This window comes from Lipotes vexillifer, unplaced genomic scaffold, assembly GCF_000442215.2.
Source record: "Lipotes vexillifer unplaced genomic scaffold, Lipotes_vexillifer_v1.1 scaffold1442, whole genome shotgun sequence".
Lineage (NCBI taxonomy): Eukaryota > Metazoa > Chordata > Mammalia > Artiodactyla > Lipotidae > Lipotes > Lipotes vexillifer.
The window spans coordinates 2,486,882-2,508,603 of NW_006797379.1; the positions used below are offsets into that span (position 1 = coordinate 2,486,882).

The following is a 21,722-nucleotide window of genomic DNA, read 5'->3' on the forward strand; positions in this document are numbered from 1 at the left end:
CTGTGTGCGGCTCTGCTGCTGCCGAACCTGGTGTTCCTCTTGGACTCGTGGATTGCTTTGTATGACATAAGAGGCCTCTGCATCTCAGTGGCTATATTTCTGCATTATTTTCTCTTGGTCTCGTTCACTTGGATGGGCCTGGAAGCATTCCATATGTACCTGGCCCTTGTCAAAGTGTTTAATACTTACATCCGAAAATACATCCTTAAATTCTGCATTGTTGGTTGGGGTATGTATAATTTTTGCTCACACAGTGCCTGGGTTTTCTGTGCTTTGTCTCCAGTGTTTTGATTTTTAATCAGATAGAGACATTGATGAAGAAGGTCATACTTGGCAGGTTTCTAAAACAGCTTTATTCTCCTTTTCATGTTTCACTGCCCAGAGAGCAACCTCGTCAAGTCTCTTTCTAGAACACCTGTATATTTACCCTGGATTGGTTATGACCACAACACTCTGAGGTTAGGGCTATGAATCCTCTTTGTATCTCCAGTAACTAGAACTGGGGCTGGCACACAGAAGGTGCTCAATCAATTGAAAATATTAGCTTGGTAATAATGAGGCCAGACTGTCAGTCCCCAAGCTCCCAGCCAGCCTCACTCTGCTCTGTACCTCCCAGGTTCACTCACACATGTGCACGACAGTGTGCTCAGCAGGGCAGAGTGAGAGAACGTACAGATAAAAGCTAATGTAACTTTGTCACCACACCGGCCCGGTATTTCAGATCATGCCACCTGTCAGTGGTGCATCACAAAGTCTTAGACGCCCCCAAGATCTTGAAGGTTTATTCATTCAACTCCCCACCAAATGTAGGAGCCTCCTGGGCTCGACTTACCCTTGACTAAAGACAATTTAACCTCTGCTTGAATTTTTCTATTGTTGGGGAGCTCATTACCTTCATTAAGAAACAAAATTCAGCTGAGTACATTTGAAAGATCTTACTGGCTTTATTCACAATTCATGAATCAGGCAGCATCCCGTCTAGCAGACAGAAAGGAGCTCTGAGGAGCTGTACCAAGTGAAAGACTTTTTACAGGCAGAAGGAAGCAGGAATAAGGAAGTCATTCTGGGCAATAAAGCGGATTGGTTATTGCAAGGTTACTTTCCTTCAGGGGTGGCAGGGGTCTATCAGGCAGGTTACCTACCTAGTGCTGATAAGGTGATTTCGGATTGACTGGTTTAAGATTCCATTTCTGGGAGAGCCGAAGACTTAACTCTGTAATGGAGTTAAGTCTCAGTTTGGTGACCTGTGGCTAGCATAAGCGAATCCATTTTGGGCCTGTTGTCTCGTTTTTAGTACCTTACAAGGCAGCCAATGACCATCTTCTAAAGCTCTGCAGGTCTGTTTTTCCATTAAGTTCACTTGGCTCTCTGGTGGCACTTACCCAGCGGTCTTGGTTTTGCTCTCTCAGGAAAAAAAATAAGAAGCTGATACTTCTGCCAAAGAGTCCTTTAGATAATCTACATGTAATATATATGTATAATGCTCTATTTCTCAATGTATTTTCACACAAGTAACCCCATAAGAGACAAGTCAGTGAAGTTAGCAAGGCAGTTATTGCTAATACCAGGTGAAGAACCTGGCTCAAAGTGATGACGTGATTTACCCTAATTTCCACAGCTCGAGAACAGCCGAGGCTGGCTTTCTAATTTCTTCTTTTTTTTTTTTTTTTGGCGTTACGCGGCCCTCTCACCGCTGTGGCCTCTCCCGTTGGGGAGCACAGGCTCTGGACGCGCAGGCTCAGCGGCCATGGCTCACGGGCCCAGCCGCTCCGCGGCATGTGGCATCTTCCCAGACCGGGGCACGAACCCGTGTGCCCTGCATCAGCAGGCGGACTCCCAACCACTGCGCCACCAGGGAAGCCCTCTAATTTCTTATGCATATCCATTCCACTGTATTATAGCCGCCATCCCTCCCAGACTCCCTCTTCTTCAGGCTAAATATTCTTTCAGGGACTTCCCTGGCAGTCCAGTGGCTAAGACTTCGCCTTCCAATGCAAGGGGTGCAGGCAGGTTCAATCCCTGGTTGGGGAGCTAAGATCCCACATGCCTCGGGCCAAAAAAAACAAAAAACAAACAACAGAAGTGATATTGTGACAAATTCAATAAGGACTTTAAAAGTGGTCCGCATCAAACCATACTTTAAAATATATGTATATTAAATAAATAAATAAATATTCCTTCAGATATTCCCTATGCAATAGGATTGCAGACCCTTTTCCTCCCTTGTCATCCTGCTTGTTATTATATCTTTGTGAAGAGTAACAGAACAACACCTTTCTAGAAAGTCACTTATTCCCAGAAAAAGAAGTCACCGCCTCTGATCTTGGGCACGGGTTCCGTCTTCTTTGTACAATCCTGAATGGTCAGATTCCCTTGTCAAGGAAAAGCTCCACACCCCCAGTATTTTCTTTTTAGGAAGGTGTCTCACTTAGGAAGTCACCATATGTCAGGGTCTCCGTAAGGTACAAATACAAAAGAATTAAATGAAATATTATGTTAGATGGTACCAGGTAGCCCAACCTGGCTGTGAGAAGGAATTGTTTTTTATTTACCAGAGCCTTGAGATTGTATGCCAGGCTGGTCTGTGTGCACAGAGTGTGAAGTGTCAGCGTGGGGTGGGGAGTGATGGGGTAGAGGGGTGAGACGGACTCCTTCCCAGCCCAAGGTCACTTTAAGCGCGGAGGAGCCTTTTCATTATGCTTCCTCTTAGCCCAAGCGCCCTGGGAGAGCCAGTGAGAGAGCCAGTGTAGTGGCAATCAACACTCCCAAATCAATCAGGTCAGGCATCTCAGTCCATCAACGGGTTCCAGATAATCAGTTGAGGACTTTGGGGTTCATAATGAAAGATTTTCCAGAAGTTGCTGGTAACCCTAACAGGTTGATTCTTTGGCGTAGATTTTGGAGTCCTTCACTTTGCCTGCCACCTGACCCTTAAAATTACATTCCAGATGGGTGTAAGTTAAGGCTAACACTAGCTACCATAGCAGACAAACCCTGAAATGTCAGGAGCAGGTAATGTCTTACTCGGGTGCAGTCCAGTTAGCAGAAGTGGAGGGGTCTCTGGTCTTGTAATTTTTCAGGAGCCAAGCTGCTGGAGACTCTGCCTCAAGACAGGGCTTCCAAGGTCACTCTGAATTGGGGAGAAAAGAGTAGAGAATCTCACTGGAGGTTTTTATGGGCTAGGCCAAGAGGTGGAGCAAATCACTTCTGTCCATGTTCCATTGGCCAAGACCTAGTCAAGTAGCCACATACACGTAGCTGTAAGAGAGGCTGGGATATGGCCAGCCACATGCCGGGAGGAAGAGAAACTGGGTTTGGTGAACAGCTCACCAGTCTCTATTTCAGAAGAAAATAGAACATGATCTCTATTCTTTCTTCTCACCAACTTTGGTTATTAGAACTGTGTGTGACCAATGTTTCCCATCTTCCAGGGGTACCAGCTGTGGTTGTGACCATTGTCCTGATTATATCTCCAGATAACTATGGACTTGGATCCTATGGGAAATTCCCCAACGGGTCACCTGATGACTTGTGAGTACAAAGCCCCCCACGGAATGTTAAGTGAACTGGAAAGCAGAATTCTCCAAGAAAATGGAGACTCTAATCAGCATATCAGCTGGCTCTCATCCTAATAAAATCCAGTAACATTTACAGCAGGCTTTGCAGTCATATATGTAATGAGATCAGCTAGTTAGAAAAGCCATGCTACTATGTAAGTATTAAAAAAATGAATTAGGAGGAAGTATTTTGAAAATACTTTTATAAGCCTCTGATAAAAATAAAATACCAGCTACACTATATTAGTAAAGACTCATGGAATAGAGTTACTAGGATCTAAAGGGGATAAAATCTTTTAATGTCTTCAAAGAATATTTTTAAAATACTTTCAATCACCAAGTGTCCTAAAATAAACCCTCTTGGAGTTTTTCCCCTAGAGCTATAAATGGCTGTGGAGATCAGAGGTTTTATCTTTTTTTTCTCTTGTAATTGTAGGAAAATGTTTCAGTAAAACAATATAGATTCATTGTTATCATTTTGAACCATATTTCAGCAAAAAAAACCCATAATATGTTTTCCCTGTTTTTTTTCCCCCATTTCCAGTTGCTGGATCAACAGCAATGCTGTATTCTATATTACGGTTGTGGGATATTTCTGTGTGATATTTTTGCTGAATGTCAGCATGTTCATTGTGGTCCTGGTTCAACTTTGTCGAATTAAAAAGAAGAAGCAACTGGGAGCCCAGCGAAAAACCAGTATTCAAGATCTCAGGAGTGTCGCTGGCCTTACGTTTTTACTAGGAATTACTTGGGGCTTTGCCTTCTTTGCCTGGGGACCAGTTAATGTCACCTTCATGTATCTCTTTGCCATCTTTAACACCTTACAAGGTAAGCTCTGCAGCACTAAATACACACTGAATGACCCAGTCGAACTGAAAAATATTGCTACTAAAAGTTAGAGTATCTGCAAAGTGGCTTACTTAGTAGCTTAAGATATAATCATTGAAAAACAGATTTAACTTTGAGAAAGGGTGCTCTGAGAGCCTTGGAAGAAAGGCTAAATTGGTTAAATTCAAGAAGTGGTCCTTTTTTCCTCCTTATCCATCACTACCTCCTGGGAGGGAACAAACGTATCAAGGGGAACCTACCAGGAACTGTTTCTGGGAGAGTCAATCACTCTTCCTTCACCTGGTTCCTTACCTTTTTTTCCTTTAACTTTTTTATTGAAGTAGAACATGCATACAGAAAAGCGCACATACCCGTAAGTGTCCCGGTGAGGTCTCACCACTCTGACCTCCTAGGTCTGTGTTTGATTTGAAGACAATGATAAATGTGAAGTCAATGGCAGCAGCCTGGCCCAGTGCTTAATCCCACGCAGTTGCTCTGCCCTGACATGCAGCGGGAAGGGCAGGCTCTGTGTGTGACCCTTGACCTCGGAGCTTCCCCTTTGTTAATGAAGCCCAGCTGCAGTCATTTGGGAACCCTCTTCCATTGTATTCTTTTTTTTTCCCTTTGGTCTGATTGTATTCTTTAGGAAAGCAAATTACTCATTCTTCTAGATCAGCATTATAAAAGAGTTGTCAGCTGTGATTAATTTTTTTTCAATTTTTTTTTTTTTTTTTTTTTTTTTTGGTTGTCTTCGTTGCTGCGCACGGGCTTTCTCTAGTTGCGGCGAGCGGGGGCTACTCTTCCGTTGCGGTGCCCGGGCTTCTCGTTGCGGTGGCTTCTCTTGTTGCGGAGCACGGGCTCTAGAGTGCAGGCTCAGTAGTTGTGGCGCACGGGCTTAGTTGCTCTGCGGCATGTGGGATCTTCCCAGACCAGGGATCGAACCCGTGTCCCCTGCATTGGCAGGCAGATTCTTAACCACTGTGCCACCAGGGAAGTCCCAGCTGTGATTAATTTTTCATGGACGCACTTTGGCATTAAAAGCGGAGCAGGCTAATAAGTTTACGTTACAATAACAATCATTCGTGTCCCTTGGTTTCCTTTTACTCCAAATCCTCTGTGTTGATGCCTTTTAATTGCATTCTCATCCACTCGTTTTCATCTTTTGCTGGTGGCTTTTAGCTCCCAGAGCATTCTCCTGTAGTTCTTTCAGGCAATATAGTTCATTAAGCTGAGATTGAATTCAAATGCCTAATTTGGCTACCGGTTCTTATTTAATTTGGAGGAAGCCAGTTAATGTGCTTGCTGGGTACATACAGTTGTTCATTTTTACCTACAATGTACAGTTCCTGAACTGGTATATCCAGGTGTTGGACTACTTATAAAAGTTTTATTTGCCAACAATGGCATGCTAAAATGAGAGACACTTATTTTAAAGAGAAAAAATATATGCCCAAATCACACCAATCGTAAACAATGAAAGCAAGGTACCTACCTTCGCATATTTACTGTGGAAACTGAACCTGTCTCTTTTTCATTTCCCTAGAATGACTTCTCATTAGAATATGAGTGGGCAGAAAGGATGTATTGTTTCATTTATAAAAGGGAACTAAAGCCTAATTCACAGGGCTTTGGGGTTGATAAAAGGAGAGATGTATACAGGTTCTGATTTGGGCCTTGGGTACCCCCATTTTGATCTCTCCCCTAATGCAACCAAGTGTAGCTGCCCAGGGTGGCAGGTGGACAAAGGTGTGCAGTACTCGAGATATCAGTCTTCAGGCTGGGCACGTGTACCCTACTAGAGGCAAACCTGATATTTTAACATGAAGGTTTTAAAGTAGATAGATTGGGGGCTGGGGAGAAGGAGAACTCAATTCGCCCATTCATTCTGCTAATATTTGTTTGCGTTCAAAGCCTTGGGGAGTGGTAGCGAGGGGGCTGTGTGGGGAGCCCTGTGCCTGCATGCAGTGGGGGGTGGAGGCAGAGCCTGAGGGCCTCTTCCCGTCTGTAGTGTTGCTCTCTTTGTGGCCAGGACACCACTGGAGAATTTCCTTGAGCCTGTCACCGGGAGGCTGGAAGGTAGACAAGGCTATGGCTGCAGTGCCCCAGGCTTCGCAGGAAGAGGGGAAGGCCCAGGGAAGGGATGTGGCTGTGGACTGGAGAGGAGGAGGGAGGGATGTGAGACAAAGGAGGAGATGGCATTTGACAGAACTTGGAAATCGATTGTGCATATGGAGGGACGGGGAGGTAGGAGCTGTGGACTGAAATTAAAAAAGCACAGGGACTTCCCTGGTGGCCCAGTGGTTAAGACTCTGCACTCCCGATGCAGGGGCCCTGGGTTCAGTCCCTGGTCAGGGAACTAGATCCCACATGCCGCAGCTAAGCCCTGGTACAGCCAAATAAATAAATATTTAAAAAAAAAAAAAAAAAAAAGAACAGTGTGACCACTAATTAGCAAATGGAAAAAGATAATTAGGGGCCCCAAAGAAGGCTGAATTATTAAAAATGCTTCTTCAGTTTCAACAAACAAATTCAAAAAAAAAAAAAAAAAAGCACAGTGTGAGAGCTGTGAGTTTCAATTTTCTTTGGGGGAATATAGTCCTGGAGACAGCCGCTCAGAAAGCTCTGAAGAACTGCTCCGAAGAGGTAAGGGGGGAGATCAGCATATGTGTGAGTTTGGAGAAGGGGTATATACAGTCAAGCACACATCTCGGCAGAAGGTTACTGCTTGTCACAAGGCACAGATATCTTAGTTAATGCTTTTAGTGCTTTTCTAAGTGTGGGAAGATGCAAGAAGCTGGGTTCATAAAGTTTTCTCCTGAAAATACCTAACTATCCGAAGGCCTTTTCTACCAGTTTTCCCAGAGCACAGAGTGCCTCATGCCTGATCTCCATCCTGAAATCCTTTCAGGGTGTGTTGAATGTCAGTGACTGCAGTGGCTTATGACTCAATCCTTGTAGAGCTGGATGGCCAGCAACATTCTTTAGTTGGCAGAGCCTAGGTCTGAGCTGGCATCCTGGGTAGATGGCTCGTAATTCCAAAGATAGGGAAGGCCAATGACAGGATGTGAGAGGTGAGACAATGAGTTTAATTTTGGACATAAGGAGTGATATTCTTTTTACAAGTTTTTTTTTAATCTTACAAAGAGAGTCCTCCCAGGGTGCCTTTCGATAGCAAACTTTCCCAGGACTTCGGGCTTTATTTTCAATCTGCAAAATTTCATTTTGCCTATGGCTGCCAAAGATTTTATCTTTTGTGCAGAGTAAGCTCATGACATTCAAGTCTTAGTTTGGAATTCATTGTGTTATGCTTTTTCCCCCCTCCCCATAGGATTTTTCATATTCATCTTTTACTGTGTAGCAAAAGAGAATGTCAGAAAGCAGTGGAGACGGTATCTGTGTTGTGGAAAGTTACGACTGGCTGAAAATTCTGGTACATATTTACCTTACTTTTTCTCCCTCTCTTAAAGCTTGAGGAAAAGATTGTATAAGTTAAGATCCAAAGCAATTAATGCCAAAGGAATATCGGATCTGGAAATCAATGAATGGAGCCTGCTCAACACAAAATATCCGTTGTGAACATTAGGGAAAAAAACCTAGTGAATTGAAAACCAATTACTCACATCTGGGAACTTAGTGAGCAATAGAATTAGTGGCCTGGCTGCTTCCTGAATGAAGCAACAGTGAAATTTTTAGAATTCATTTCCTTTCGAGTGCATGCTTTCCATTTGTCCAAAGAAATTTTTAATATTTACCTCCCTAACTTTTTAAGTTTTGACTCAACCTTTTTTCCACAGGTCCTGGTTGTCAGTGACTTCATTTATTTGTTATTGGGCCAGACTTTATATATAAGCCTTAGCATACATTTGGTTATTTTGAAGTTATTTTCAGCTGTGCCCTGCTGGGTTCTAGAGCAAATAGCTCATTTTTAAGAAAATAAGAAAAACGAAGTACTCTTTCAAAATCTAAATTCCTTTTGCATAAATATTACCCATGAATACAGACTTTGCAGTATTGCAAAGATCTGGTTGCACAAGATTGGAAAATGGCAGTACCTAGAGTTCCATCATTTGCCTGGATTGAAGAGCCATTAGTCATCACAGCAGGTCGATTTGTGTTCTTGTGAAGACAGTCCTTGGCTCTGAAATATTACCTAATCCAGAGGATATTTATAGACACAATCATATTAGCTTGGCCTTTAGTTCCCAGAGAACATAGGTTACTTTTAACCAGGCAGTCATTTAAAGGACGAATGTGTACAGTCTTAAATGAAAATACATTTTATCACACCAGCCTGTGAAATGTGGGATCCTCTGTAAGATCTGGAAGCGAGAGATCAGTTGATTAGAACGAGTTATGCTGTGACCTGTCTCCTGCATCTGAGTTTCAACATTCTGCCCTGTTTTTCTGTAATGCTTACCCTACTGTAGACTGGAGTAAAACTGCTACTAATGGTTTAAAGAAGCAGACTGTAAACCAAGGAGTGTCGAGCTCTTCAAATTCCTTACAGTCAAACAGTAACTCCACCCAGTCCACCACGCTGCTAGTGAATAATGATTGCTCAGGACTCACGAGTGGAAACGGTACGTTATGTCTCAATGTAGTATTTCTCAAGCTAGTGTTTGTTGTATTAAAGCACTTTTATCCTTTAATGGCATTTTTGCTAAGCAAAGTGTATAATTACATGTATGACTAGTGGATCAAAATGTGGTTCCCTTATTAAAGAGAAAGTTTATTAATCCAAGTTCATTCATTTTAGAGCAGGTTTTTTTTTTAAGATTTAGGGGTTTTTTGTTTTTTTAAAAGATTTCAGTCTTCATGATGGGAATTGATGACGACCTAGAAGTTTTAATGTGGCAAATCCTGACTTAAGTATTGCCCAAAGACTTCAGTCCTATGCTATTTCTGTGCAAGCAGTACCTAAAATAGTCAGTAAGACTATATCAATTTTTTAGTATATCTATAATTATACACATCTTCAACACTTTTAAACCTTCCTATTTTTTGCTTGTCATGTTTGTTCATTCTTTTCCACAGCGTGGCTGCCTTGTGACAGTGCCCAAATCCCCATGAATATATCAAATACTGAAAGATGAATTGTGACCTGTATTGGTGACTATATATGTCTCCAATATACATACAGATGATTGCTGCTGTGCCTCCTTTACTCATTAATTCTGACATTTCTAGCTAGAACTTCCATTACGTTTTCTTTGTTTCATAAGACTGGGCAGTTTATTACTCATAAAAACTTGTCTGTTTCTCTCTTCTTTGGCTTCTTAATATGTCTTTTGCATTTTTATAAAAACTTAAATTCTGCTGGTATACTTTCTCCTTTCCTGGAGAATTTGCCTTTACTTATCATTTTAGAACGACAAATTCAGATAAATTTGTGAGAAGGTTCATATACTTACCAGATAATTTTCTAGCCTCCCAAAGATGGGAGGTCCTACTGGTTTGTATAGACTTTTAAGATACAAGAGGAGGGGCTTCCCTGGTGGCGCAGTGGTTAAGAATTCACCTGCCAGTGCCGGGGACATGGGTTCGAGCCCTGGTCCGGGAAGATCCCACATGCTGCGGAGCAACTAAGCCCGTGTGCCACAACTACTGAGCCTGTGTTCTAGAGCCCACGAGCATTGCAATGAAGAGCAGCCCCTGCTCGCCACAATTAGAGAAAGCCTGTGTGCAGCAACGGAGACCCAGCGCAGCCAAAAATTAATTAATTAATTTAAAAAATTGTTCTTAAATAAATAAAATACAAGAGGAGGCCTCTAAATTAAGGTTTCTCAACCTCGGCACAGTTAACATTTGGGGCTAGATAACTCTCTGTTGTGGGGCCTGTTCTGTGCATTTGAGAGTGTCTAGCAGCACCCCTGGTCTCCACCCATCAGGTACCAGTAGCACCCAGCCGCTCACCACCACCCCCCCCCCAGCTGTGACAACTAAAAATGTCTTCCATTATTGTGAAATGTTCCCTGGGGAATAAAATCACCCCACCCTCCGGTTGTTGAGAACCATTGCCATATCAGATGAGAAACAGTTGCCATGGGGCCTTAGCTCTTTATTGTAGATACCAGAGGGAGAGGTGGGCTCTATGCCAAGTTGCTATAGCGGGAGTGACTCAGTGCAGGTAAACGGAGTAGAGGCAGTGGCAGTCAAGGCTGATTGATAAGTTAGTGGGAGAAACCGAGTTCAAAGTAGAGAAATCAGAGGTGTGAGCTGAGTCATCAAGATCCCTCAGAATCACAACGTATCAGTCAAACCTACTGGTTTGGACAGAAGTGTTTGGGGCTCTTAAAGCCAGATTTTTCCATATTTTAGAAAGAACTCAGAGACGAAGCCTCACTTGCCTAGCCTACCAATATGTTGCCATCCTTCGGGGAATCAGATTGAATGGAGGCAGCACATTTTGCACAACTGTTTGACGTGGCTGATTTCACACAGCTATTTTCCATGGCTGACAGTGAGGATGGGGTACATTTTAGGCCACCAAAATGGCCACGTGTTTAATACCACATAACCTGCACATCAGGATCTGGGATGGATGACAGAAAAAGAAGCTGGAAGTTTAACGGTTTGTTTATTATACCAGGTCAAATTGTTCCTGCACAAGAATGTCCTCGAACCAAAATGCCTAAATCAGAACAACAGCCTCAGACAGTCACTTGCCCATCTCTATGCCCAGAGATGGAGCTGTGTTAGCCACATCCATCACCTAGTGTGTGTGAATACTACATATTTCAGTTATGCCTTGGAGGCTTGGCTACTAGCAGCCATGTCACTCAGTACACAGGGCCACAAGCTCACAGTTTGGAAGAGACATCACATGTTGACTTTCGCTTCTGAGCCATGTAACCTTAAGCAAAGCACTTACTTTCTGACGCCTTAGTTCCATCGTCTGTGAAATGGGGATAATAATAGCACTCATCCCGTAGGGTAGTAAATGAGATAATTCTTATAAAGTTCTCAGCACTGTCATTATTTGTATAATTATGGCATGAACTGACAGTTGGGCTTATTATTCAGCTTTCTACATTGTCTTCAAATGGTGTAATGGTCAAAAAGATGGTGCCAAGGAGCTAGAGGATCTCAGCAGCTGCGCGCCCCCCCCGCCCCCCACCCCCCCCCTTGTCCCCTGCAGGCTCACACACCCGCTCGGGCCTGCAGGGAGGCGGGCGCCCCCCCCCCCCCCCCCACACACAATTCAGGGTCTGCCTGGGTTTGGGGAGGCCCACCTGCTCCCTGGCCTGGACTCTGAGGTTGGACTCTGTTGTTTCCTCCTGGGAATCGGTCTTATCCTGATTTAGTCAGAGGGGCTGGTTTAGTGTATGAGAGATGACTTTTTTTCTTGCCAGGACTGTTGTTACTCTGGGTTTCTCTGGTACAAAGTTTTACTTTATAGGAATCTTAGGGAACTGAGAACCTTGTGAGGGATCTCTGTTAACCTTTGGGAGAGACCAGAATATTACCTTAAGTTAAATTACACATACGCTACTACTTGAAGGCAATATATGTTCAACCAGAGTTAGGAAATGGGCCTTTTAAAATCAAAAACATTGCTTTGCTTCATATTTTGACCGTTTCATTTAAAAAAAGCTGCCATAGAGAGCTGGTTTCTGAATCATTCTCCAATTTGTTTTGCTTACTTTGAGTGGTCTTAGGAAAGGAATGAAAAGTAAATAAAATATGACAATATATCAGACATTTTTTTTTTTAAAAAAGACATGCTCTGGGCTTCCCTGGTGGCGCAGTGCTTGAGAGTCCGCCTGCCGATGCAGGAGACGCGGGGTCGTGCCCCGTTTCGGGAAGATCCCACATGCCGCGGAGCGGCTGGGCCCGTGAGCCATGGCCGCTGGGCCTGCGCGTCCGGAGCCTGTGCTCCGCAAATGGGAGAGGCCACAACAGTGAGAGGCCCGCATAACGCAAGAAAAAAAAAAAAAAAAAAAAAAAAAAAGACATGCTCTACGTGTGCATACTTAAGAATAAAGTGACGTTTGTTTATTTTGAAAATGCTTTCTATAGGAGCAGTTCCACGTGTAGATGCATTTCTGATGTATCTGTGGGGAGACGGGTGATCCCCGCGTCCTACTCTTCCGCCATCTTCTCCTGTCCCCTGAAAATGCTTTCTGTGGACACTTCATGACGCTGATTTTGTTTTTCCTCATACAGCGAACGCTTCTACAGAGAAGAATGGTTTTTCTTTCAATCTTCAGAATGGAGATGTGTGCCTCCATGATTTCACTGGAAAACAGCACATGTTTAATGAGAAAGAAGATTCTTGCAGTGGTAAAAACCGTATCGCTCTAAGAAGGACTTCAAAGCGGGGAAGCTTACACTTTATTGAGCAAATGTGATTCCTTTTCCTAAAATCAAAGCATGTTGCTTGACAGTGTGAAAATGCCCAATCTTATTTTTTACACAATGTGAGTTGTATGAAAATCAACTAATTTTATACTCAGCAACTTCTGGAGGAGCATAAGCTAATTGAGGGCAATGGTTGCTATTGGAAGAGGAAACCAAGACGTTATACCATGGGTCTTACACATTTGTGATTTGGTTTCTTACCCTTCATTTTAAAAGAAGACTGGTTTTAAACAACACACTAAGAATAAGACTCGTTTTTAAAAAATCAAAGTAGTTCATTTCCAGCCCCAGTTAAAGATGCTAAGTTATCTTTGATAACATCATATAAAGCCACTGTTGACTTCGGCCTGTTGGTGGGTTTCGTTGTGCATGCATTTGTTGTAAATAAGATAAAATCTAGTGACCCACATGTCAAAAATCTTACTTCTCCATTTTTGGTATTTATTTTCTACTGTGTAAATTTCTTTCTTTGTAGAATCACGGTTGTGTTGTTGTGTCTAATGTGATAATTCAGAAAATCCTTGCTGATTCAGTGACCTCTAAAGCTCCTTTTGGAGATTATATGGGATGTGAAATACAGGAACTTCACTGAAATCAAGAAATAATGACGCCAGCCAGACTGGAAAAATGTAAGCAGATAGTGCCACAATTAGCTCCTACAGTGCCTTGGAGTGAGTTAGGAAAAGGTGCCCCCACTGGGCAGACACAGCCCCATGGGCTCGTGATTTGGCAAACAGAATGAGGGCCATATTTTAGCCCCACTCACCCTCTTGGGTGCACCGTTGTTCAGGGTACCACCTGTACAACTGTACATAGCATCCAATACTGACACCCATCTCCTGACCTCTTCCCTAATCATCAGATTATGGAAGCTGCACCAAGATGTTTAGCTTAATACCTTGGTCACAGAGAGGGAAGGAACTGTAATCTAGACCATATGGTAGAAAAATCATGACTGTGGAAGAGATACATACACTGCCACTTCTCAAATCCCCAGAGCCTTTCAGAAAAGGGGAGTAGAGTAGGATTACTTTTTAAAAGAGATGTACATTAAAAAATATCATATTGCTGTTCTTTAAAAAGCAACTGCATGGTACTTTGTTGATTGCTATGACTGGTACACTCTGGCCCAGCCAGAGCTATAATTATTTTGTTTTAAAGAATTGTCTTGATGAGTGTATAGTGACAAGGGGGAGCAGCTATTGGGAACAGTGAACTAGCCTGCAATGCTATTGTTTTCATATGTATCAAACCCTGATTGCTCCTAGTCATAGCGAGTCTATCTTGCTTCCTACCTACAACTGCTTGAGCAGTGCCTCAAGTATGTCCTTACTAGGAACATTTCAAAAACCTTTAGTTAGGTCTTTCGCCAAGGTTCCCTTGCATATATTTCAAGTGAACGTTGTATCCCAGACTAACCACAGTAATAATGTAATACACTTCTGTGAGTGCTGATTTGTCTTTGCAATATTTCTTCTCCGATTTATTTAATTGTCTTGTATTTATACGTTAAAATGGACAAAAATGTTAAAATTGCCAAAATAAATTTGCAGTTAAGCCCTTTAAGTTTGAGAACTTTCACAAAAGGAAAACATTTGTGGTCTCTTTCCCTTGCCAAAATAAATTTGCAGTTAAGCCCTTTAAGTTTGAGAACTTTCACAAAAGGAAAACATTTGTGGTCGCTTTCCCTGGTGGTGGAGCTTGGAAGCGGTAGGACCACCCTGAGGAAGGCAACTCGACAGTAGCATCCTTTGGCAGGCGGCAGGCACGCTGTGACCGTGAAGTCAGAGCAAGGATTGTCCTGCCTCCCGAGATTGCTTTCTGAGGTCTCTTTTTCATTTTCCTCTTGCTCTTTCAAGATCATGTCTTTAACGCACGTTGACGTTGGCTCACACAAGCCCCAGATTTGGGTCCCCTCCAAGTGTCTGTTTCCTCAGCATCAAACAGTAGGATTTCAAGAAGGTGAGGATCGGAATTGGGGTTTCTGGGGAGCTGATTAGCATATAGGAGCCACAAATGGGGAAAGCTGGCCTCAGCTCCACAAGAGGTCTCTGAGCAATCTCTCCTTCCACGATGCTCAGTTGCCTCAAAGATGTTGAGTACTAATTTGATGAGAGAGGTGGTGAGATACTCTAGATTTGGGGGTGAGATATCAGAAACCAAATCTCCCAAAGCAGATTATGTAAACAAAGTGTACACAAAAGGATACACAATGTCTGACAACCTTTAGGGCCTGCCCTCCACCCCTTATTTTTCCTATTGTGTTTTGTGTCTGGCTACAGTCCTTAAGCCAAATTCTCGTCTGTATTTTTACTTCAGACAGGTGAGGGGCAGGACAGAGAGAATGTTCCTCAGCAGCATCCTCCTTTGGCTTTCAAATTGGTCCCACAATCTGAGACTCTACTGAAGGAGACAAAGGTGGTGGCAATATGAGGAGGCAAGGAGTATCACAACAGTGGCCAGTATTTGAAGGAGTATTTTCTCAGAACATTCGAGAATTTGTTTTGTTTTGTTTTGTTTTTCCCCCAAAACACTGCATTCATTAATCCCACAAAGTAACTCTGTTAACTTCAATGAACAGCATCATGATTGTTCTCAGTTAAAAGGGTGAAATGTCTTCATTGGAGATACTGGGTTGTGTCTAACGAGGTCACCTAGGAGGCAGGCTAGTTTGTTGAAGGTCATTTCCACAAAGAGCTAATTTACTGAACAAGCAATTTATCAAATGAACTAGCGCGTTGTCACTTTGTCTCCATAAGAGCATTTTAAGGACTATTGAGTTTGTCTCTGCTTCAGCTCCTCGCTACTGCGGTTGGAGTCTGAAGGACGGACAGGAGAAGACAAGACTGAGTGAACGTAAGAACATCATCTGGAACGGGAAGAATTCTTAGCAGTATATTCTTTTTTTCTTTTCACCTCAGTCTCTAGGTACAGCATCAAAAAGTTGGGGTGGGGCTTCCCTGGTGGCACAGTGGTTGAAAGTCTGCCTGCCGATGCAGGGGACTCGGGTTCGTGCCCCGGTCTGGGAAGATCTCACATGCCGCGGAGCGGCTGGGCCCGTGAGCCATGGCCGCTGAGCGTGCGCGTCCGGAGCCTGTGCTCCGCAACGGGAGAGGACACAACAGTGAGAGGCCTGCGTACCGCAAAAAAAAAAAAAAAAAGTTGGGGTGGACAAAAATTGAATGCATTCTTCCAGAATGTGTTCTTTTAAATATATTTACAGGACTTCCCTGGTGCCACAGTGGTTGAGAATCCGCCTGCCAATGCAGGGGACACGGGTTCGAGCCCTGGTCCGGGAAGATCCCACATGCCGCGGAGCAACTAAGCCCGTGCGCCACAACTACCGAGCCTACGCTCCAGAGCCTGCGAGCCACAATTACTGAAGCTCAAGCGCCTAGAGCCCATGCTCTGCAACAAGAGAAGCCACCACAATGAGAAGCCCGCGCACCGCAATGAAGAGTAGCCTCCGCTTAACACAACTAGAGAAAGCCTGAGCGCGGCGACGAAGACCCAATGCAGTCCAAAATAAATAAATAAAAATAAATAAAATAAAATATTTATAGAAATATACCTTGCTATGAAGAAATCTTATGCACCCTGGTGTTTCTCTCTTTACCTCTCAGTCTCAAACTAGCTGCAGGAAGCTGGAGCAGAGATACGTTCAGCATTCTTTAAAATATTGTGATTAAAAACAAAATGATCTCCAGTCAACTAAAATTAAATTGTCATAGAAATAATTTGGCAAATTGGCTATTTTCAGCAAATTAATTCAGAACAGACCCTCTCTTCTGTGTCAAAGATGGAGGGCTTTTCTTTAGAGTCAAAGACCTGAACCCTCCAAGAGAAACATTTGTTGGTTTCCACCTTGGATGCTGACATGTGGCTCCCTGGGAACTTCCTTGGCAGAAGCTCCCCGTGGCAGGACAAGGGGCAGACCCTCTGGTTGGGGTCAGAGAAATTATACATAGTGCTACCTCAGGGTCTAGTTTCAGACTTTCATCTTTATAAAGATCATGAATCAGCTTCAGAAACAACAGCATACCCCATCACATTCCATATCTGATTCTTAACAATTTGAGAAATGACTCGGAGATGGGTTTCTATTGGGACACAACCAGAGAATGGCTTCATGGATATAGGGACCAAGATATGGAGGTTTTATATCTCAGGGACATAGAAATCTAAGATATGAGTCTGATTTTTATATAGCAGAACTTGTAGTCCAAAAAGAATCACTGAAATTTGCTTGGAGATTTAAAAGCTAAAAAGTAACAGCCTTCCTTCTTTTTGGTTTTATTCCTGAATTTCAAGCTTACTGAAAAATACAGCTTATATGATAATATACATTAAAGCATAGACCAAAGCCTAAGAATGTAGGCTGGCTATACACCAAAAGAGGTATATGTGTGTAGCAGAATTTACAAAGAATGAGATCAAGAGACTGAAAATGTTTCTATCCTGGATGGAAATGTCAGGTAATATGTAAAGGTCATCAGTTATTTTCCCCTGTGGCTACAAAATGGACTCTTCAAGAAGAACTCACTGTGAACAAAGGCAGTAATGAAAGGAAGCAATAATCCCAGCTTTTAGATACAGTATATGTGAGAGTTCTGTAAGAGTACATATTCACATTCCAAGAGATTTAATGGTGATAACTTCATGTCTAGTTTTATTTACCCCTAGACCATAGCAAATTTTGCATGGAGGCCCATCACGTGGATTGCTGCATTATTTAAGAGCCAATAGTAAGAAAACAGAAAGTAAGTGAGATAATGGGTTTGGTGCTTTAGTCGAGTGACACAGATTTATGTTATGGAATTTTGAAAATGAACTTGGTTAAGGATGATACATAGGGGACCCAGCTGAACATGACTTATTTTCTTTCATTGATTCAGTACCAATTGATCTATAACTCAACACTCAACACTGTACCAGGTACGGTAGGAGATACCAAAACTGTTTCAATGAGTAACTTACAATTCAGTTAGAAAAACATGCCTCACATGAAAACAATATGAGCAGAGTACATTGTTGTCAAATGACGGAACCAGCTATGATTCATGAAGTACTTTTCTATGAGCCAAGCATGGTGCTGAGTGCTTTATATTCACCCTCTTGTACAAAGCCACCCTAGGAGGTAGGTGCTATTATTATCCCCATTTTACAGATGAGAACATTGAATATCAAACAGCTAAAACATCCCAAAGCTCGCACCACTTGTAAATGGCAGAACTGGAATTTGAACTCAATTTGAACTGACTCCAAGACCTAAGTTCTTACTAAAGAAATTGTTATGGGAATTCAGAGAATGGGGAGGGCTAATACTGAAGAGCCAAACAGGCCCTTAAAGCAAAGACAAGCTTCAGATAGGCAAGGAGGAGGAGGAGGCCTACTGGGTCAAGCATACAGTAAATGCATGGAGACTAGCAAAGGGCTTGAGTTAAGGATATTAGCTGAGCTGTCCTCTGGAATTAACATGGGACCAGATTTTGGTGGAAAATGAACAGTGGGCAGAAGATTGTAAACACTGTGGGTAATGATCGGCCACGAGAAACTGTAATGTCGAGTTTCAAGTTGCAGGTCTGGAGATGGACTGCAGGCCAGGCCCGGTGAGCTTCTCCCAGGTGACTAGTGGCGAGGCCGCAGGCGCGGGGGGCAGCTGGGGGACCCTGCTCTGCCCCAGTCGCCCCCTCTCCTCTTCCCCCCTGGGCCCCACTACTCTACTTCCGCTCGTGGGTGCAGACGCGCCAGGGGCAGAGCTACTATTAAGGCCCGCGGAGGGGTTCCCAGGCAGCCGCAGTGGGCGGACCTATTTCTCCCACCTCTGGTGAGGTTGGCAGCCCATTCCGGGGCCCTCCCCACGGCCGCTTGGGAAGGAAGCCTTGTCCCCCGCCCAGAGTCAGTCCTTTATCTCCGCAACTGCGAGCTTTCTGCTCCGCGACGGCGGATCATGGGGCGGTGCTAGAGGGCGGGGCCAGGGATGGGGCTGTAAGCTCATCTCCGGGCTGGGCGAGGCCGCCAGCGACAGAGCGTGTTAGGGGTGTTCCGGGCCTCAGGCCCGGCTCCGCGGATTCGGCTCCGCGCCGGGGGCGGGCCCGGGGCGTCCAGATGCCCGCGACGGAAGGACCTATTTCAACAGCCCCCGCTGAGGTCGGCGGCCGGCGGGGAGTTAAGGGGCTCGGAGAGGCAAGCGTTTCCGCCCGGAGCCAAGTTCCCCGCTGCTCTCGGGAGCCACCTCGTTTTCCTTCCCCCACTGGATGCGACTCGGAGGGTTCCGTTCCGCGACGGGGGCGCGGCCGGGGACTGGGCTGCGAGTAGGTTGCGGCAGGCGGGTCGGATAGAGTTCGCGGCCGGCCCCGAGGCCGTCTCACGACAGCCCGAAGACAAAAAAGACTCGGCGGGGGCATCGTCGCCCCACGCCCGGAACCCAGTTCCCCACTTCTCCCGCGGGGCCGCGAGAGATCCGCGAGCGTCGGGAGGGCTACGGACCTGGTCAAGGCGGGGCAGCCATAGCGCCAGCCCCTTTCTCCTCCTCCGCGCCTTTCAGCAGTAAGAAACTCTAGTTGGCTTGCTTTCCAATCATAGTTTGGTTCTGTCATTTTAAAAAGTCTCTACCTCCTAACGCCGGGCTCCATCTCGAGAACTGACCGAGGCTGTGAGTGCTTAGGAACCGGGCCCGCTCGGCGGCCGCATCCCGGGCGTCCCACCTCCTTGCAGCAGGTCGGAAGCCGAGTCCCCGGAGCAACGCGGAGATGAGGAGCAGGAGCAATTCCGGGGTCCGCTTAGACGGATACGCGCGGCTGGTGCAGCAGACAATCCTGTGTTACCAGGTAAGGAGGGACCACCCCGAACTGCCATCTCGAGGCACTTATTCTCCTACCCAGCCCCCTCTCGTGTCCTGAGACTTTGCAGTTAAGAGGAAATTTCCTCTTCAAATCCAGTCCTTGCTGGCCGATGGTTACTCCCCACCCCGTGCACTTTACGAGCCAGGGGACCTAAGGGCTGTGCGGCTACACTGCACAGGATTCTTTGACCGCTGTTTGGGATCGAAGATAGAAGGAGCCCCCTGGGTGCCCTGAGTACAAAATGCGTCTTTCTGCATTGACTCTGCTGCTTTTGGATGGAAGGTGTGTGTAGGTTGGACAGAGCACACTGAATGAGGATGGTGAGCTCTGGACTGCGAGGACAGTAGACAGGAGTGAAGAAACTCCTGAGGTGTGCATCCCACTCCGGGGTGTGTGGCGACTGCTGCTATTCTGCCCTTGAATTATCTTGTTGGAGACCCACCTGCGAGGGTCTTAGGGCGTACTCTGGTTGCTATTTTACAGATGAGAAAACTGCAGGCCAGAAAGGTTACTGCAGGTAGCAGAGTTAGACCCAAATGGAGGTCTTCTCCCAAGTTTGGAGGGGATCTTCGAAGCTGCCCATGTTGTCTTGAGGTATGGAATGTCTCCTGTTTTGTATTACCCGGCTAAAGTTATATCTAGGCCCATCATGTAAGACCGCTGGACTATTTTTATTCCTAGTGAAGACAATAGCTATGTTGCTTGCCCTCAATCAACAGCAATTATTTATAGGAGCTCCACGTCAGAGAAGGAAGTGGCCTTCCAGGGTAGAGGCCTGGCCTTCAAGTTGGGAGCCATGGTCACTCCCAAGCCACTGACCGTTTTCCCTGTAGCCAATTTCACAGCCTTGTTTCTTCATTCAGGAAATATTTATTGTGTACCTATTATGTGCAAGGCACTCTGTCAGGTGCTGGGCCTACAAAGAAGAATAAATACTTGTAATGCAGTGAGATTTATGCGTAGGGAATAGGTCCAGAGTCCCTTGTCTGAAACTCCTGGGGTCAGATGTGGTTTGCAAGTCAGCAGTGTTTGGATTTTAGGAAGGTAATATACATATATATTCTCTAGTAATTGCAGTGAAGTCTAGGCAGCACCCTTAATCAAACACATTATTATTTTCCACATTGGAATATGAAGATTCACACTGAGTAGGAAAAGTAAAGACTGAAAGTAGTTTCACATCAGGTCACCTTTTGCCACCAAACGAGCTTGCTGCAAAATTATGGAAACACTTTAAATTTTCAGAGCATATTGGCTTTTGAAATTGCACATGAAGGACTGTGGTTCTTATTTTGGGAGCTTAGCCCAGTTTGGGGAGCAGGGAGGAGTCCTGGAAGAGACTATGTTCAAGCTAAGAACTGAAGAAGAAGTAGCCAGGCAAAGGGGGTGATTTTTTTTTTTTTGGCCTTCCTCTTTGGAATATATTATAATTACTTCTACAAAGTGTTTTAAAAATCCAAGTTGAAAATCCTGGCCCTTCATTACTCTGATGGAAGGGGCTTTAAGGAGAACTGATCAAGCTTGGTTCTTGTGTCACACCTGGGTTTGAATCTCTAGCTCTTCCTTCAACTACAGGTGTAACTGTTTCCCAGCCTCTCTGAGACTATGCCCTTATCTGTAAAATGAGGATATAAACACCTGTGATTACTGCCCAGTATGTTGCCTGCCCCCCCCCCCACAGTAGGCAGTCAGCAAATAGTGAGTGCTGTTGGTGGTGGTATGATTTTGTTATAGGCCACACATATCCAGGCCACAAGTCCTCGCCTCACCACCCTGGCCCAGGATGCTCTTTTTCCTGAAGGCCTTGATACAGCTACTAATTGCTTTCTGGTCTTTGAACATAATTATGTCTCCTCATGGATCCTGTGAGATCCCTAAGCACAGAGACCTCATCAGTTTCATTCCTTTTGCATCAAGCAGTGCTCCAGGCACGTGAAAAATACCCTTAAGTCCTTGTTGATAAAGTATGTTCTGCAGGCTCTGAGCCATCCTAATGGCCCAGCTATTGATCCAAGCTTACCTTCCCTCAGGAGCAAAAGAACTGTCTTCCCATTAAAGCAAATCTGCAGCATTGGACATTCCTCTCCAACATTTTTTTTTTTTTTTTTTTTTTTTTTTTTTTTTTTTTTTT

The 21,722-nt window shown here is 44.5% G+C and overlaps 2 protein-coding genes across 10 annotated transcripts in view; both read left to right on the forward strand.

The window, feature by feature from the left end:
* The window catches only part of ADGRG2 (adhesion G protein-coupled receptor G2), a 71,416-nt gene extending 58,680 nt beyond the window's left edge, over positions 1-12,736 (forward strand). For 8 of the 9 annotated variants that reach the window (XM_007469316.1, XM_007469318.1, XM_007469319.1 and 5 more), the window contains 6 exons: positions 24-229; positions 3,432-3,531; positions 4,102-4,385; positions 7,714-7,815; positions 8,813-8,965; positions 12,552-12,736. In XM_007469316.1, the coding sequence (XP_007469378.1) occupies positions 24-229; positions 3,432-3,531; positions 4,102-4,385; positions 7,714-7,815; positions 8,813-8,965; positions 12,552-12,736 (1,030 nt within the window). The remainder of the gene's footprint in view (positions 1-23; positions 230-3,431; positions 3,532-4,101; positions 4,386-7,713; positions 7,816-8,812; positions 8,966-12,551) is intronic. The other variant, XM_007469324.1, reaches the window with a different exon arrangement.
* A 6,762-nt stretch (positions 12,737-19,498) lies between these two features.
* Positions 19,499-21,722, forward strand: part of PHKA2 (phosphorylase kinase regulatory subunit alpha 2) — an 82,129-nt gene continuing 79,905 nt past the window's right edge. The window contains exon 1 of the mRNA XM_007469325.1: positions 19,499-19,576. Within this exon, the coding sequence (XP_007469387.1) occupies positions 19,499-19,576 (78 nt within the window). The remainder of the gene's footprint in view (positions 19,577-21,722) is intronic.